The sequence below is a fragment of the Alligator sinensis genome, unplaced genomic scaffold (assembly GCF_000455745.1).
Source record: "Alligator sinensis unplaced genomic scaffold, ASM45574v1 scaffold717_1, whole genome shotgun sequence".
NCBI lineage: Eukaryota > Metazoa > Chordata > Crocodylia > Alligatoridae > Alligator > Alligator sinensis.
In genome coordinates this window covers 3,319,743-3,339,136 of record NW_005841961.1, presented here as the reverse complement: position 1 = coordinate 3,339,136, position 19,394 = coordinate 3,319,743, and the positions used below count along the sequence as shown (strand labels likewise).

Here is a 19,394-nt window from a genome sequence, read left to right as displayed (position 1 = left end):
TTGTGCCTGCTCTATCCTTTTGTAATGTTTTGCTAGAACAGTTTAGACCATTCTCTTCTTCAACTTGTTTTTTGCAGAATAGAATATGAACCTTTGATTGTCTGCTCCTCCTGTTTAGACGTCTGTGGAAAAACTGCTTTAAACCAAGCCATTCTGCAGCTTGGAGGCCTTGTAGTGAATGAATGGACAGAAAAATGCACTCACCTGGCTATGGTATCAGTGAAAGTTACTGTGAAGGTATGCTGAGCTTCTCTGCAATCGTTTTTTGCATGGAATGGCTGGCTGTGGTAGCCCAGCCCCATTGAAGTTGGTGGCAGAACTTCAGTTGACTTTGGTCCAGGTTTTCAGCTATGAAACTAGTTTTTGGGTAATAGGTCTGCAGATGCAAAGTCATTATAACATTTCCCTATAACAGTAGAATGTAAAATGTTTATTGTGGGAAAGTGTTCTGCAGTTGTCAGCTGTTTCTTAATATGATGCAACTTTCTGGGTTTTATTTCCTTCTTTGCCTTGATAATTGAAAAGGCAAAAGAGGCTAGCAAACTAAGCAGCAGTCAGAGTGACGTAGGGGTAGCCCATACGTTTCTGTGTATTGGGTTTGTGGGCCCAGTTCGTTTAATTCTTAATCCTTGGATCTGAAAGTCACCAGATCCAGATTCTTTAAGGAAATGCAAGAAGCTTTATGGCAGACACTTAAATAACCTGGTTATAGTGAGCGATTCATCCTATTTATTTATTCTGTTTAAAATATCTGTCTGAAAGGGTCAGAGTAGCAAATGCTAAATGCTAAGTCCTAATGCTCTAGACACTGGTATTTCAAAACTTTGGAAATTAGATCTTTGTTTGAAAATCTGTCTAATGTGACTCTGGATGTTTTTATTATGGGTGTTCAATATATAATTCTCTTTTTGAAGGTCACCAGTCAATTGGCTGCAAATAACCTGTGGTTACATTGAGTTGCATAGTCTAATTATTACAGTTGAAATAAATATTATGACAAAAATGCCATTTCAAAATCTGCAAATTTAGAAATGCTAACAATTTGGCTTTTTATTATTTTTTATAAGACATTTTAGTGGAAAATTACAGAATTTCAAATATGGTGGCAAGGAGTTTTGTGTGAGTAATGTTTTACTGGACCAACTGTGTAGTTGGGAGGGATGTAGATGAGCTTTCAGGTACCACTGTACTCTTCCTCTGATCCAAAAGCGTTTTTATGTCCCTCCCAGTTATAGAGTTGGTTTAGTAAGAGGTATAACTCACATAAATACTTGGCTTTCACGTTCTTCTTGAACTATCATGGTTATGACCAGAGATCCTGGTTTTCCCTGATTAAAATAAAAAATAAAAAAAATTGCAAATTCTCTGATTAAAAACTTCAAAACCCGTGATTAAAATGAAAGGCCACTAATATATATAGGTATCAGTTGAACATAATGTTTTCTTGATTTATTTACAATCTTAAAGCAGTTTGAAGGCCTACCAGTGCCTCAATCACTATAATAAAATAAATTATAAATACCTGTACATTTTGGTACTTGGCTTTGGGTTTTTTTATAATGGAAAATCAAAGCTCCCCCTTCCCCCTTAGCTCACAGTATGCAAGTCCAGGCCACTCCCTCCCCACCCACAGCCCCCTGCCCTGCTGGTGCTCCTTGCCCCTGCAGCTGCCAGGGCTACAGGGATCTGGGTCTGCAGCCCCCTGTCCCCCACAGCAGCACCCAAGCCCACACAGCAGCAGCGAAAGGCGCAACGCCCCTGCTGTGTGGGCAGGGGGACGCCTTGCTAGGGCAGTGCAGACTTCGCAGCAGCAAGCATCTTCCCTGTGCGGCCCCACTCTGCCCTGTGTACAGTGCCAACATAGTCCATTTCCATGAATGGGTGACAGAGGGCAGGATTTAAATAGTCTCAGTATGATGCTTAGTTAAGGTACTGCTCTGCCTAAATTTTGATGTCTGGCCCAGTGAGACAATTCAGAGTGACTTTAGTTGGGTGTCTAGGATCCCTCTACAGTTAATGGAGAGACTTCTTGGAGGTGCTAAAAAGCGATTCAGGCTTAGATACCTTGGGTCTCTATAGAGAGTGGAAAGCAGGAGGCTCCTTGAAAGGGCAGTTCAAAAAGCTGAAACATGTCTAGAGGTAGCCAATAGGAATTGATCTTTTCCTCAATAAACGTTACTGAGTGAAAGCAAGAGGAAGCCTGCTTCTGTAGTCTGTTGTCTACAGCACTCCCTTGGGCACTTCTCTCACAGTTTATACATATTATGTTAGTCTTTGGTTTAAAAACAGAAATAGCTTGACAGGAAGTCCTAGAATTCAGGATTCATCCTTCCCAAGGAGTGGTATAACCAGTAGGCTACAGAGGCAAAATTCCCTTTTCCTCTGGCACTGACTTGCATCTTTGGCTTCCTAGTGACTCGGCTTCGCCAAAAAGAGCAAAGGGTGCTTCATTTATAGCTTGGTGGTTAGGGTAATCATGTGGGAAGTGATGGTGATGGCTAGAAAATGATATTTAAGAGATTTGCTTTTAGGAATTGGCTTGTAGGTAGAGTAAATATTGCATTGGAATATTTTGTCCAGGGAAGGGTTAATTGGTTTCTAAAAGTCTGTTTGTGACACAGTTTCACATTCTCAGCCTTTGAGGCAGACATATGAAGCTAGCAGACAAACAGGCTGGGAAATTGAAAACATGCCCTGAAAACCCATAAGAACGATAAGGACTTGCAGAATTGGCATTGGGTCACAGTGATCAGCTGTAAACCCTCTGGGATTTCTGGTTTTGGTGGAATGACCAAATTAGGAGGCCGGGGATGCCCAAATTAAGGTACCAGTAAATGACCTGATCAAGATGTATGCATGTGATGGGTTTATGGAAACAAGAATTATGTTGACAGAACAGAATATGGACAATATGACAAACAACCACAGGGAAATCAATTGGTGGTACCCGGAAATGAAGAGTCATCAGGAAAAAGAATACAAAAGGATGGATTTTCAGAGATGGGGAGGGATCCCGAGGCCATCATGGGCAGAGGGCATACCGCATGCCCATCTTGCCCACCCCGGCAGAGGGGGTGGGCATCGCCCCTTGACTTCCAAGATTGCTGACTTCTGACATTCAAGCAAAGAACCACAGGGTGATGCTCACATACTGGCAATGCTTACCATTCTCCTTGTGAAGCCTTAGAACTGGTAGATAAGGAGGATAGGGAGGTTTGTTTGCTTGCCTGCATTACTCTTACCTGGTATCACTGTGTATCAGTTAAATTTGGCTATTATCAAATGGGGGTGTTGTTCTCAGTCTCAGGGTTTAGGTTCACCCAGAACTAGGTATCAGGACTGGGTCATAAATCCAGTGGTAACAAGTGGGAAATGTAGCTTTAAATCCCCCCAGGGTAAGGCGAGTTTATAGCCCAGATCCCTAGTCCGTAGTCCAGATCCCAGTTCCTGGGCAAGTGTTGTAGCCACTATGTTGTAGGGCAAGAGGTGGCGAACGCCACCTGTAATTCTGAGTTGAATTTAATGCTGTCAGTCTTAGTTAGACATCATTTTTATCTGTCCTTATCTCTAGGATCTTAACCAGTTTTGGGGCCTGTATGGTTTCTGTCCTTGCACAGAAGGCCATGAATTGGTCAGGGACTTTTGCCATTCAAAACAGGAGCATCTAATGAATTTAGGAGCTTAATACGTGTTGAGGTTGTCAGTGTGTGGATATTTTGGATTGCTCTTGAAACTTAGGCTCTTAAGCTCCATCTTACTCTTCTTTAGGACTGATTCTAGTCCAGAGGAACTGTGCTCTGGAAGTGTTAGAGACACCAAGGAAAGAAACAGTACTACAGCCTACTCCATCTTGGATGGAAGCTTAAGGGTATATTGGTCTAGCTTGGGCAGGCAATTACTTCAGGTGGAGGGCTGCTTAACAAGTTTTGGTGAGCTTTTGAGGGCTGTCTGAGTAGCCCTGCCCCTTGACAGTTACCCTGACCCCTAGTCACCATCTTGGGACCAGGAGTCCCATCCCTAACCCCTGACCTTTGCCACTGGAAGTCCCTCCCTTTACCCCTTGGAAATACTCCTTTTGGGAGGGGGGTTGCCATCTTGAAACCAAAAAAAAGAACAAATCATACACTAAAAGTCAAACGCCTACTATAACATATTTTAGTTTTATTACAAAAAATATTTTTGTCACAATTTGTGTTTGCATACTGTATATAGAGGTGATTGCATAGTAACTCATAAATTAGTCTTGTATATTGTGGGGGGGTGAAGTTGTGTGTGTGTGCAGGGGGGTGTGCTTGCATGTATGGTGGGGGGTGGATGTGGGGATGTTGTGGGGGGTGTAGCTGCATGTGGGACATATGGTATGCTGGGCAGTGTTTATATGGGGGCTGTGGAGGCAAAGTGTGTGTGGCATTTGTCGGGTGTGAGGGAGGGTGGTGGGGGGGGGTCCCCCCTCACACTCCCTCTATGGTGCAGCAGCAAGTGGGGATGCTTGGGTCACTCATGCCTAGCAGTGCGCGGCTCCGGCCAGTGCTGCACATCGTGGTGGGGAGTGCAGCCCCCACCAGGCCATCTCTATTGCTGGTGCTCCCCGCCACGCATGCACAGCCCCCGCACTCGCACAGCATGAGAGGGAAGCTCCACGTGCTGGACCTGGCTGGGGTGGGAAAAAAATTCTAAAAAAGATGGTCCAGCGGGGACTGTGCTCCCTGCTGTGATGTGCAGCACTGGCTGGTGCCGGGCATGAGCGTCTCTGTCTGCTGCTGCTGCAGCCGCCACTGCCTGCGTGCTGTGGAGGGAGTGTTGGGGCTCCCCATACCTCCAACCCTCCTCTCACCCACACCCTGCCCACCTGAGCTCTGTGCCGCTGCCAGCCCCACTCTTCGTGCTCCCGCCCAGGTGCAGCTTTGCTCCTGCCCCTGCTGCTTCGCTACCTGTTTTCTGGCGTGAGCGGGATGCTGGAGAAGCTGAGCAGGTCCCTGGCAGCAGCAGCCCCACCTGGAAGCTGCATGCTGGCTGGGGCATTTTGCACATGGAAGGGCTGGGTGGGGGTACAATTTGTTGGTGGGTGCCGTGGGCCTGATGAGAGTGCCTGGTGGGCTGGAACTAGCTTATTGGAACCCAACTAGCAGTCTGGTGGGTGTTCAAAAGAGGAAACTTTACCAGGGCTGTGGCAGTTTTTCTGTGCACCTGAAATCTTATAGTTCTCATCATTTAGAATTTACAGCTGAGATCTTTTGGAAGCAGTATAAGAACTTGCTGTTTAGGCAGGCTTTCAGTAGGTAGGGTTAAGTTTTGGAGTATTTTTAGAGGCTTGTTTTATTTTTCTATCTTTTTATGGCTTCTTATTTTAAGCCCCTCTGACCCATTTTTATGGGGAGGGCAGCACTGAAATCAAGTCATTAAATATTTGTTTCCAATAAAGATGCTGTTGGGTGACAGCATAGTCTAATAGAATTGTTAAGTCTGGAATGATTATCTTTCCTTTTCAGACTATATGCGCTCTGATTTGTGGTCGACCAATTATAAAGCCAGACTACTTTGTTGAATTCATCAAATCTGTTCAGGCCAAGCAACAGCTGCCAACACCAGAAAGGTAAATAGCATGTCTTCAGTATATAAAAAAATCTCACTTAACAGATCTAAAGTTAATGAATAGTTGTCATAGATTGGTGTTGGATTCATTCATCTTCTAACATTGTTTTTCATAATGTCCTTATCTGATTTAACACCACCATTAGTTACCTACCTTCACTGTAAATTAGGACCTCCACCATATTAGATCCAACTGTCATGTCTTACTGCATATGCTGAGGTAGACATTCAAAACAATAATTTATTCTAAGGTATCTGAGAGGCACATATGACCTCAAATATTTGTATGTCCAAAAAGAAAATTCTAATGTTGTGTGTTACTTATGTCTTCCAGATCTGAGAATTTAATTTGACTTTTTTTTTAGAAGACTTCATTTCAACTAATACATATATATCTGAACAGAATCAATTAATTGCAATAATTTGAGTTTTAGAACAGTGTTTAGTTTGAAGCACATTTATATTCCAGTAACTTCTTGTCTATATCTCTGAACAGTTAAATAATTGAGAGATAAATGGATTTTTGATATTCATTAGGTGCTTAGAGATGTTGGTAGCTCTATATGGATGTCTTTTTCAGAGGTTGCCATAGAGATTTCTATGGTAATATTTCCAGAGGATCGTGTATACTCTTTTGGGAATTGACACATTAAAAATCTAATTACCCTATTTTAAAAGAAATTTTATATAAAGATTTTTTCAATATGAATACTTGTTTTTCCAGTATGCTTTCTAGTTTTATTTTAAGCTTTCATTATCAGCAGAATAGTCCTGCTGTGTTACATAGCCTGACATTTCAGGCTTTTTAACATTTTTCCCAGGAGGTAAAACAGGTATATAACATAACACTAGATAAGAGAGCCAAGTTATAATCTCATGTGTGTGAAAGAATCACTGGTACAGCCAAGTGCTGTGCCTGTGCTAGTATCTAATTATGGAAGATAAACAATCTGTATAGCGTGACTACTTGATACTGACTACTTTTTCTTCTCAATCGTACAATTTGATATCAGTGCTTCTAGGAGATATTGGGTGATACTGCCCAAGTTTCTGCAGGCTACGAGAAACATACCATTGATTGTGTAATAGTGGAATGCATATTGGTGGTATTGCATTATCCAGTTATAAAGTTGCTGTAAAAGTGTGTCACCACTATTTTTCTTTCTGGAATCAGGGTTCATAATGCCCATTCTTTAAAAACAGGCAGGCAGCAATATAACTGAACTTTGAATGATTCCTAAAATAGAATAGGATTGGATGTATATTTTCTCCTTCTAACATTTTTTTTTAACTATTCAAGTCCCCAGTGGATTTGAACTCCACTGAACGTGATTGACACTAGCAATGTATCCCTTATTCAACTTTCAAAGAGTTAGCTATGCATCAAGTAAAATGAGACAGCTGGTATTATAAACAGTTCTATATTTAAAATAATTATAGCATCTCAAAATGGGTAATCTGTAAGAAATAATTTGCAGGAAGATACTGTAAATTTACTTAGCAGCTGCTTGCATATTAAATCTCCAGAAAGTTCTTTAACTTTCACAAATACCGCATCTGTTTCTCTTATATTTCAAAAATAAAGTAGAATAATTGATTGTGTGTGTTAAGTGCTCTTGTAGGCAGTTGCAAAGTTTGCATTTATGCATTTAAAGCCACTGATTCATTTTGAAATTGGTCTACAGAACAGACGCTGTTGTTTTGTTTGGCCATTAAGTTAGAAAGTCATGCTGTATAACACGTGCACCACAAGTGGCATGGGTAGCCTGTCTGGGTAGCAAGTGGCAAATGTAGCAGGAAACACAGAGGCAGATTGGGCAGGGAGGAGAAAGCTGAGCGATAGATTGGGAAGAAGGACATGAGTACTCTCAGGGTGTAGGGCTTACCTTGTGATATGCCTGCCTAAAAAGTTAGCCCCTACTGCTATACAGAAACTTGGTTCAAATAAAAAAATCTGAGCAAGTGAAATTATATTTAACTAATGGTTGGGTTTTTTTCAATAATCCTGGGTTATAATTAAAAATCCTGGTTCATTGTCCAGGTTTTGTTGGCTTAAGTTGAAGATTCAATTGAAAATTTGCCTACTATCTCAGGTTTTGTATCAAAACCAGTGATCAAGTTGTTTCTAGGCTGTACTTTCTCATTAGGGCCTTTCAAGCCCATACGACTCCTCGTTTGTGCCTTTCTAAAGGTTCAGTTTTACTAAAAAGCTTTCAAGAAGTGACATTTAAGTAGAGTATATTTGGGTTTGCGTTCTACAGTATCTACATGTGATTTTGTGGAGTAACTAATTTTACTGTTGTTGCTCTGTTTCTTTAATAAACTGTCTGATAGGGCACTGTGTGAAGTTAGCCCCTGACCCAGCTCAGACTTTAAGCATATGAACTGACTGAAGAGATCTGACACCCATTAGCAATAATGGTTATAAAGTCATGGGAAATTAGTGATCTTCCAGAGGACTAGAAAAGGAATAATATGGTGCCTGTTTTTAAGGAGGAGGCACTAAGGAGGGCTGGGGGAATTATTAAGGCTGTGTGAAGCTTTGGTCGCTGATTTGATTCGGCCCGATTTAGTGGCCGAATTGCCGAATCCAAATTGAATCAGAAGACCCTGTAATCTCTCCAGATCAATATGGAGAGATTCGATGGTTCAGACACAGACATAGCTTTAAATGTTTTTTCTTCGTATCTCAAGGTACCAGGCGGCTCATGAATGCTAAGATGGTGGGGCACCCTCCTTTGGAATGCTCCATCCGCCCCACCATCTCAGCGTTCACAAGCTACACCTGGTACCTTGAGGTATGTAGAAAAAACATTTAAAGCTGTGTCTATAGCCAAATTGCTGATTCTCCGAATCAGGATTGAATCTTCAGATTAAGATTTGGCCGAATTGAATCAGGACAGTGATCCGAAACAACGAACCAAATCACTGTCCCCTTATTTGTTCAAATCTGAATTGAATATGGCCCGTTTCACACACCCTTAGGAATTATAAACCAGTTAGCCTGATGGCAATACCTGGGAAGTTACTAGAACAAATCAAATTATAAAATGGTTGATTTGCAAGCTTCTGGAAGAGATCTGGTGATCATCACCAGCCAGCATGGCTGTGTTAAGAACAAGCCTTTCCAAACCAACTTGATTTTCTTTAACAAAGTAACTAGCTGGGTGAACGAAGGGAATGTAGTAGACACAATATACATGGACTTTAGTAAGGCTTTTGTTAAGTCCTGCATTGACATTCTCATAAGTAAATTGGAGATGTGTGACTAGATAAAAATACTGTTAGGTATTATGAAGTATATAATTGGGTCAGTAATTGCAAGCAAAGGGGAATTATAAATGGATGAATGTAGAATGACAGGAGGTTTCAAGCTAGGTTCAACACGGATCTGTCCTGGGTTTGGTGGTGCTTCATATATTTATTAATGTTTTGAATGCTGGAACAAAGAGCTGCTTCATCAAATTTGTAGATGGCTTAAAGCGTGGAAGTATTGTAAACGCTTGGGAGAACAAAAGTAGATTTTGGAAAGGTCTTGGTAGACTGGAAGACTGGGCTAGAGACAGCAGAATGAAGTTCCTCATAGATGCAAGTGCTAGACCTAGGGAAGAATAATGAAACGCACAAATATATAGTAGGAGATAACTGGTTGGGCAGTAACTTTGCCAAGAAAGATCTAAGGGTTTTTGGTTGATCACAGACTGTACTGTAGCACAGATGCCAAAAAAACCCAAAACCCAAAGCCAAAAAACAAAAAAAAACCCTTTCAAATGTATTTTGGACTGCGTCAACAAGAATATTGGGTTTAAAACATGGCAGGTGATAGTACAGTTCTACCTGACTCTGGTTAGATTTCATCTAGAGCATTATGTACAATGCTGGGCTTTAGATGAGGGAAAGTTTTGAGAGGATCAAGAGATGAATGACAAAAATTGAAAGGGTTGGAAGGCAGGCTGTATGAGGAAAGGTTGAAAGCTGGTTGTGTAGCTTGGAGAAAATGAGATTAACGGGGGGCATAATAGCAGTTTTCAGGTATTTGAAAGTCTGCCTTTGAGAAGAGGGAGAACAGCTGTCTTTCCCTTGCTGCAGAGGGTAGGCCACAAAGTAATGGTTTTAATTTCAAGGACATCTTCCTTAAGGTATTGGAATAGACTTCCCAAGTTGTAGCAACTCTTTCATTGGAGATTATCAAGAAGGATAGTTTAAGGATAGCATGCCTGCAGACTTCTGAAGTCTCTTTTGACCCTACGGTTCTGTTCTCTTCAGAGAGAATGCTTATGTGCTTAAAGTTAATGGAACTATGTACAAAACATGTACAGAGATGTTTGCAGGATGAGTCTTATTTATCAAGATATGTCTCTGTCTGTACCTGCAGTCTGTTGATCTCCATAACAAGAATGAAATCCAAAATAAAACCTTGGTTCTCTGGCCTTTAAATCTGATTTCTAGCTTTGGCCAGTAGAATTTTTTTTCTGTGTAGTCCTATGAGACATTTCTTTAGTCAAAGAAAGGTGAAATGGGCAGTTCTTGTTTGAGAAATGTGGGTTTGTATGAAATGCAGTTTAATTACAAAGGAGGCATCTACAGAGTCAGGGGTGATGTGATTTCTCAACATGTACTTTAATTTTGTTCTCACCTCTGGTAATAAGTTGTTCAGGTTGTTTAGATGTTAGCCTCTAATAAGATTTAGCCTCTGAGATTTCCAGAGAGGTATTTATCCTGTTCTTAGTTTTATAGTAGGAACATCACATTATTAGTGGCACTGAGGCCACAAACTCATTTCACTGCTCAGTTGCAACTCTGTTGTACTTAAAATGTACCAGATTTAGGCTGGAATTATAAAAAAAATCTGGGAGTAATAAATGCTTAACTCCCATTGAATTTGAGAACTGTAGCCTGAGGCCAGTGATTTAGAGGTGAGAGGTTTCCTGTCCCTACTTTCCCTGTTACATAAGTAGCTATTTCAGCAGTGAAGAAATAAAGATTTGTTTTTTATAACCTGCCTTTGAAGCTTTCCTCTGAAATGGATAAAATAGAATTAAATTATAGTCAGCAGCTGTATGTTAATCTAAATGTTGTAACCTTATTTTCCCATTCTTGCAGCTTTTATCCTCCAGTTGATGAGCCCTCTATTGGCACTGAAAAAGTGGATCTGTCTATGTGTCATGAAAGAAAAACCATCTTCAGAGGGAAAACCTTTATGTTCCTAAATGCTAAGCAGGTAATTGATGTCTCCACTGCAGAAATGTTCATAGAGATGAAATTGACTAGAGTATTTAAAAGATATTTTGAAACAGAGAAAATTTGTGGATTAATTGCACAAAATGCCCAAATTGGAATAAGAACAAAATATACTTTAGGTTGATGGTATGTTTAATCTTTCTATTAAAAAATTATGCTGTAAAAATGAGGCACATTTTGCTGAGTCTGCAACAGATGTTGAAGCGAGTAGGGAACCTAGTCATTATTTGGAAGATGTCATCTTAACACCTCATTGACAGAACTTGGACATTGGCCTTACAAGCTGTGTCTTTTTTCCTTACATAAGTCTTGATGTTTTAAATGACATACATTTATTAAAAATATCCACAAGTATTTGATTCCATTGGATATGTCTGAATGACGATAGACCACTGAATATAGCAAATTGATGAATAGCTCCTTGTGCAGTTTTTACATCAAGCTTGTTTACACTTTGCCATAAGTATTCAAATTACTTTATAGACATGGGTATCCAAAAAGTTCAGGTCCTTAACCATATGGACTGTCACTGAAACAACTGAATTCGGCAGGAGGAAGAGTTCTCTATTTGTAGATCTCTTTAGAAGATCACGGTTTTAAGTGAAAAAAATGAATAATGAAAGTTATTGATGAACATGGGATGGAAAATAATGGCAGGGGGGGAGAGGAGATTTACAAAAAAATTGTAATGGTCTTTCTGTGAACTTAATATAACGAACACTGTTGAGGCATCATTTGCCCAACCACTATGCTTTGTGGCTGTAGCTATTTTATCTCCAGTTCCAGTAACAGTTCACAGAGAGTAGTGTGTGGAAGTGCACTGCTGCTTGTAAATTTGTGATATAGACATGCCCTCTTTACTTGTTCAATTCAAGATGATTGACTCTGTGTTGAGCATGTTTCTTTTTCTTTCCATTCCTGAGAGACTAGTGATTTATAGGTGTCATAGTCTCATAATCTCATAGTCTAATGACCATATAGCTCAGCCATGGATTGTACTTGCTTTGCATTGTGTTCTCTCTTGCACTTTGGCATGTTGCACCATTAAATCCTGGCCACAACCTACTCACATCATCTAGCTACTTCCTGTTTGATTTGCCTGTTAGCCTGCTGTCCTTTTACTAAAGTAGGGTTTTTAGCAGGTGGTCATCCTTTGGCAAACTGCTGGAGCTTCTGGCTTTCCCCCTATCAGTGATAAGTCTCTTTCACTTCAGTGAAAAACTGGTGACTGTATAAATTATTCATAATTTGCATTTTTATTTCTTTCTTAGCACAAGAAACTGAGTCCATCTGTTATTCTTGGAGGGGGAGAAGCAAAACTTATGACAGAAGAGAGTAAAGACATTTCTTTACTGGTAGCTCCTAATGTTTGTGTCATTGATGTAGGATTAACAGACACACAGGCCCCGGCATCTGAGTCTGCAAGAAATTGGATTAAATCTATTATGACAGTGCTACAAAGGTGAAACATCTTTCTTTTACTCTAGGAGGCACTTTGATATTTTACTTGCTATTTGATTGACATCCTTATATACAGATTAAGGTGGATTATTGTGGGTGGGAGGGGCAATGAGACGCACCTAATTTACTTGGCTCAAGATATTTAAAATAATGTAATGAAATATTGACAAATGTTTTTGGGGGGGAGGGGTGGGGGAGGAAAGGATGACAGTTGTTGAAGAATATTTTATAAGAACTTCAAAATGCACAAAACTAATAGAACGACCCCTGTTTTTTTGAATGTTTGTTTTGAAATTGTAGAATGCATCAGTTCGAATAAATAAAGTCAAATTTATTCTTTTTTCTACGATTTAAAATGAGCGATGAATAAAAAGATTATGAAAAATAGGGGAGATAATTACCTGCGCTTTATTAAGTTCTTAAGAGTAGTGGTTGTGTATTTCCGTAGAGCCTATTGTTTTGAGTATGGTTTGGTCATACAAATGATAACAAATGAAATAACCCATGCCACCCAACCTAATAGGTGAACTAGCAGACAAAACCAGTAGTCTTATTTTGCTGCCAGCACAGCTACATATACAGAAGAGTTTGTCTACCTATAGGTCAAGTCTTGCCAAAACATGTAAATCTAGTAATTAGGGGTGCACCAATAGAGATTTTCTTGGCCAATACCGATAGCCAATTATTCACCAGGCATATCAGCTGATACTTCAGCAGGCATATCGGCTGATACTGATTCGATAACTGATTTACAGGAGCAAAGGCAGGCAGTGTGGAGAGCAGCTATTTGCTGGAAAGTCTGTGGAGGAGAGAGGGTATGGGGGAGGGGAAGGGGCACGGTGCAGGGCAGATCAAGGTCCCCACAGTGAGGGAGGGAGTGAGGCAGGGACTGGAGCTGGGGCTTGGGGCACTGCCCAGCCAGGGTAGTAAATGGGATCCTGGGGCTGGGGCAGGGAACAGGATGGAGCCATGGGTGGCTCATCCAGGGGATCGGCATCCCAGTGCTTAAAAATGGTGGCACGGGGAGCTGAAACCAAAAACAGACTTGAACCTAAAGCTTGTCAAATGAGCTTTAGTTCAAGCACTGCTGCCACCATTTTTAAGCATGGGGATGCTTTTAGGAGCAGAGCCAAGTGGAGCAGGGATGGAGATGGAGGCGGGCTGCTCCCTCTGGGCTCAGGGCTGTCTGTCCTGCTTCCTTTGCCCCAGGTGCCACATCCCCTGCCTGCCCGGTAGCGGGAGGCACAACTTGCTGCCCATATTGCCACTTGGTGGGCAGGGGACATGGGATCAGCACGTGACTGCTGGGGCAAAAGGCAGCAGGGTGGAGAGCTCTGAGCCCACAGTGGGCAACCTGCATCTGCCCTGAGCACAAATCTGGGAGCGCACGTGCCCACCCGTGCCTTCCCCAGGGGATGCGCACAGCAGCTGGAAGCCGCCCATGCTTTCCTGCACCTCATGGATGAATTGCCTGTGGCTCCACCGCACTCCCCACTCTGACTCTCGGGTCCCATTCACCGCACAGCAGCTGGGAGCCTCAACCTCCCTCCCCATGCCCCTTCCCCTCCACAGACTTACCTGCAGGGTGCTGCTCTTCACACTGCCTGGCTGCACTCCTGGTCGCGTGCATGCATGCAGCCAGCTGCACACATGCACGCAGTGTCTGGAGGATCCAGTCAGAAGGTACATTATATTTATCGATACATTATTGGGTACACCAGCCAAAAAAAGTAGATAGCCAATAATGTTAATTTTCCTTTTATCTGTGCCAATCCGATATGGCACCGATATATTGGTGCATCTCTACTTTAATTTTTTCCAGTCTCCTCCTACCCCATGAATTACAGCAAACTGTATGGGAGGCATCTCAGTATGGCTAATTGTCCAAAGCTGAACTGGTTCAGAGATCAAGAAGGGAGAAGTGCCCTGTTAATAAGAAATCAACTGTAGTGGCAAGTTCTTACAACCAACATTATTGTTATTAATGATTACATTTCTTTTGGTGGTGTTTAAGGACCAGCCAGGAATGAGGTCCTGTTGTGCTAGGCAGTATACAAACACAGATACAAAGCATAAAGTATTCAAATACAAAGCTTGCAGTCAGTTTATCACTTCTGTTTTCCCCCTTAGAATCAATCCATAACAATGATAAGTGAAGTAATTTGTATCTTCTGACAGAACTGTTAACCTTGGTTGTCTTTTAAAACATAATTTTCTAAAACTGTGTTTTATTTTTAACAGCAAGGATCTCAGGCCTATTCCAGAAGCAGAGATTGGATTAGCAGTTATCTTTGGGTCCACAGAAAGATACTGTAATCCTCAAAACCAAACTGTGAAAGGTAACTGGAATAATGTAATAAATTTGGGAACAGTATTCATCAATGATTCCAGTTTAAAAAAAAAAAAAAAGGAGAGCAAGACAGCAAGATATTTGTGTTTTGAAGGAACATAAATAACATGTTTTATTTTTCAGGTCCATTTATATTTTTACATATTTTTCTTTTAATATGATTATCTTGAGTGCACAGATTATAATAATGTTTATGGATATAAAGGGTGGGGAAAAGCAGGGACTGGTTTAAAATGTAGACATTTTTCAATAATTACACTGAAGTTTTAGAATAATTTTTTTAAATACATATTTTAGTGGTCAGGGAACAGTACATATAATTTTGTTCTTTCTGTGTTTGCTTTACTTTTGTAATGAGAGAGAGTGCTACAAATGGAGGTGTGATGAACAGTAGAGACTAAAATACTGAATGTAAATAAGAGATGAATTAGTACATAAAGATTTTCCTTGTTTTCACTTAGACATTAATTTGTTTTAAACTAAAATGAAACTTCAAATCAAGAATACTTTGTCTTACTTAAAAAGTACTAATAGCTTTAGATTATGTTTTAGGTGTTTTGTTTATAAGCCTCATTTGTGTTCACTAATGGAAAAATATATGAGAACCTTTTTTATTATTATTTTCCATCTGTTTGTGGAAACTTTGGTATGATTTGTGTTAAAGTCATTACAAGGTTATATAAATAGGTTGAACCAGGGGTGGACAAAATATAGCCTGTGGACTGGATCTAGCCCACCAAAGGATTTTGTCTAGCTCATGGTGGGTCCCTTGGTCCTGCTTGGCCCAGGTGCAGGGGGCAGCCCGGGCTGTGGCACATGTGGCTGGTCCTGTCAACCCTGGGAACACAGCAGGGCTGGGGCGGCACAGTGGCTGGACTTGCTTCCGGGTAGTCCTGGTGGTGGTGTCTGCTTCTGGCTGCTGTCATTGCCAGCCCCAGCCTCGCTGCCTGGGCACCCTGGCAAGTGGGTGGCCTGTGGGCCCAAATAATTACTCACCCCTGGGCTAAACTATTTTCAGGCATACTTTTTTAAATTAAGCAACAAATCCTAAAATGATTCGTATTTCTTGATTGCTTATGCATATTGTATGTGTTTAATGTGAGATCCTTGTCTCTCTGAAGTTAGTGGGATTTTTGCCACTGGCTGCAGAATAGCTGGATTTTCATCCTGAGTGCCTTCCCACTACACAGTAGGAGTAACCCATCCTGATTAGACTTGTTCCTATTAATAAGTTTTGGAAAAAATGGAAAGAAGGCACTTCATTTTGGAAAAAAAGATTTGGTAAGATTTGGTTGCAGAACTGACATGTCTAGAGATGGTTAGTTGATGGGAATGTTTAGTTATGTGCATAGGCTCAGAAAAATTACTTAAATTATTTTAAGAATATTAACTAAGCCTAAGGAGACTTGACTCCCATATTTAACAGTGTAAGCAGAGAGTGGCTTAGCTTTTATCCCTTAACAGATGATTAAAAAAAAAAAAAGCAAGGATCTTTTTGTCTTACGTTGGAATCAAATTTCAGAAATGAAAACTACTAAAAATGAACTTTTTCAGTCCAACTGAAAGCATAAATTGATTGTCTCTCTCATAACAATGCAGATCTTTGTTTTTTAAGATATAAACATTTAGGAAAGAGACCTGGGGATAATGATAAATTACTGTCATGCAGTGATAGCAACCTGTACCCCCAAAAATGAATCTTGGACTGTATAAATGATGGGGCAGACAAAATTGAAAAAATAGTGGTATTACATTTTCATCTCTATCTTTGGAGTTTTTTTAAGGGGTGGTCAGATAGGTTTAGATATAGTTGATCCTACCTTGAGACTTGGATGAACTGCATGACTGGTGGAGGTACTCTGCTCCTTATAACAATGATGATGTGTTCTCACTGTAAGCGCTTTGGTCAGTTTGGATTACCCTATCAGGAAAAAAAGTACAGCAGAAATAGAAGAAATTTGTAAATGAATTGTGAAAAGTATTTGGGGACCTGGCTAGTGTGGTGTAAGCATGGAGAAATAATAAAGAGTATTACTTTTTTATTTAGAGAATAGATGCTTAAGAATGGATGTGGTAGAGTGAAATGGCAAATCAGGTGCACCTAATCATCCTGTCTTAATGAAACAACAAGGGGAAGTCTGAACAAATTTAAAACTAACTAAAGGAAATAATTTCTTACATAATATAATGCACATTTAACGTGAAACTCCTATTGTTACAGGATATCATTAATGATAAAAAATTAGTGGGATTCAAACAGGGATTAAGTATTTACGTGCGAATGTGGAGATCCATCATGGCATTAGCTGGTGGATGAAAATGTATAAGGGGTATAAATTTTACTGTTTCATGACAAAAGTTATCAGTGTGATTTGGGAATAAATTTCTCTTGTAACCACATTCTAATTTAAAGGCTTCTGCACTGTAGTTGCAAGTTAATTAATACTTATATTAACAATTACATGGTTTTAGTTGTGAGGTTATCAGTTTGTATTTGTTGGTCTTATAATGTAGTTTTTTATGATTTGTTGTATCAGGTCTTGTACACTAACACTAATTGATTTGTATGAAATTATTATACCAGGCATATGTTATGGTTTAGAATCCTATAGTCTTTCATAGTTTCATAGTTGTTAGGGGCTGGAAAGGACCTTGCAGATCATTGGGTCCAGCCTCCCTACACTTGGTAGTGTAAGAGTGATGCTGAAGCTGTGATAGTCCAGAAATCATGCAAGAGACAAGGATTTCTTAGGGTGATATATTTAATGGGACCAGCTATGTAGCTGGGATAAAGTTAGACATACTTTTGAATGCAAGACATTCTTGTCAGGTCTCTGATCGCAGGAAGGCAAGCACGGCATAGTGAAAAACTGCGGTGGGGAGTGGTGAGAGAAAATCTCTCAGGTAGCAGACACACAATTTGCAAAAGTAAAAAACCTGATTACTAGGAGATCAAGGCCTATCAAAAGGGAAGAGAGCCAATCTTCCTTTTGATACATGGAAAGAATGGACAAGTTGGATAAAATAGAATGCACCATAAATCCAATATCAGTGTTTAGTTCTTGATTCTTAAGTGTCCAGCCAGCTTGAGAATTTTTGTTTCCAGATTATTTGGAAATAATAAGCCTCCTCCTTAAGAGGAGGCTTGACGTCTACCTGGCTGGGGTCATTTGAGCCTGGTTTTCTCTCCTGCCCAGGGCAGGGGGTCAGACCTAATGATCTACAAGGTCCCTTCCGACCCTACTTCTATGAATCTATTTGCCTTGTAAAAGGTGTTGGGTAGATTTCCCTTGAGTATGACAAAGGTCAGAGGTAGTGGTTGTTCTGTGAGAAATGTGCTTCTAATGGTATGTGTATATCCGTCTTCTATTTTTTTTCTTTGAGAGTTTATTCTGGTGTGTAATTGCTGGGTAGTTTCACTCACATAGTTTCCATAGCTGTACCCACATGGTGCATTGGATCAAGAGTATCGCATTTTAGAAGAGGCATTTGTAGGAACCATGGATTCTGATGTTTTTATTGTGGGGGGTCAATAGTACAACTAGTGCTTTTGCTAATTTTTTGTCTGCTACTGCTGTTTTTCACTATGCTATACCTAGCTTCCTGTGATCAGAGACTTGAAGAAGAATATGTTGCCTTTGAAAGCTTGTTTAACTTCATCCCAACTACATAGTCCAATAAAAGATACCACTCTACGAGACCCTTGCATTTTCACTTGGTCAGGACTTCAGTGGGAGTTGACCTCAGTGGGATTTTGAAAGAGGTCCTAGAATTTGGTCTTGTAATATTCTTGGAGATGCCATTTAACGATTGAATCCTCATAATTTATGTAACAATAGAACAATAAAAATAAACACAATATAATTGTTCCTTATATTCAATTTGCAGTTATAAAGCCAGCTACTCCTGCAGCAAATCTTCTCGGATCCTCCATTTCTCAAAGTTTGATAGTAGAGGAAACAGTGCCTACTGCTACAAATAATGACTCTGTATATGTAGCTGATACAGAACCAGAAGACCTGACAGACTCATGGTAAAGTTGCAGAGAAATTATTTTTAAGTGGATGCTTAAAATCCAAGGTTATTACCCCACCACTGGAAATTTGCAGTAACCTTAGATTTATGGTCAACTGATGTCACACTTCTGAATTTGCAAAAGGAAATATCTATTACTAAAAGCAGACCTAAAATTATAAAAGCAGGGGATGCAGCCTGCTGGTGGGGTGTCTAACTTATTTGCCCTTTTGACTGGGTCCACTGGGCTTCTTGAAAGTCAGGTGACCCACTTCTAGCAGCAGATTGTCAGTGTGGTTGCCAGAGCTGCTGTGTTGGTGTGACCCTAGAACCTAGGAGGTGAATGCCACCACTATGTTTAACCTCCCTCCCCACCTTTTTCCCCGATGCTAATTGTAATTGCCAGTGGCAACCAAAGGTCCCAAGGTCAGCAGGCAGAGAAGTCGGGTGAGAGGCAGCGACATTCACCTCCTGGGTTTTAGAGCCACACCGACAAGCCCTGCATGCACTACAGTTGAAATGGGTGCGATCACCCCCTGATCAGTCTCTGCTTGTCACATCTAATGGTCACAAACTGACAGAACAGATTTAGGAATGGTCACAAACCGGCAGAGCAGATTTAGGCTAGATATCAGGAAAAACTTCACGGTAAGGGTGGCCAAAATTTGGAACGGGCTTTCAAGGGAGGTAGTGCTCTCCCCTACCTTGGGGGTCTTTGAGAGAAGGCTGGAGAAGC

General features: G+C 40.6%; 1 protein-coding gene across 2 annotated transcripts in view; it reads left to right on the top strand.

Annotated features, from left to right (window-relative positions):
* The window catches only part of NBN (nibrin), a 43,146-nt gene that overhangs the window by 8,485 nt on the left and 15,267 nt on the right, over positions 1–19,394 (top strand). For both annotated transcript variants that reach the window (XM_025200238.1, XM_014518507.2), the window contains exons 4-9: positions 78–237; positions 5,490–5,593; positions 10,696–10,813; positions 12,105–12,295; positions 14,536–14,633; positions 18,533–18,677. In XM_025200238.1, the coding sequence (XP_025056023.1) occupies positions 78–237; positions 5,490–5,593; positions 10,696–10,813; positions 12,105–12,295; positions 14,536–14,633; positions 18,533–18,677 (816 nt within the window). The remainder of the gene's footprint in view (positions 1–77; positions 238–5,489; positions 5,594–10,695; positions 10,814–12,104; positions 12,296–14,535; positions 14,634–18,532; positions 18,678–19,394) is intronic.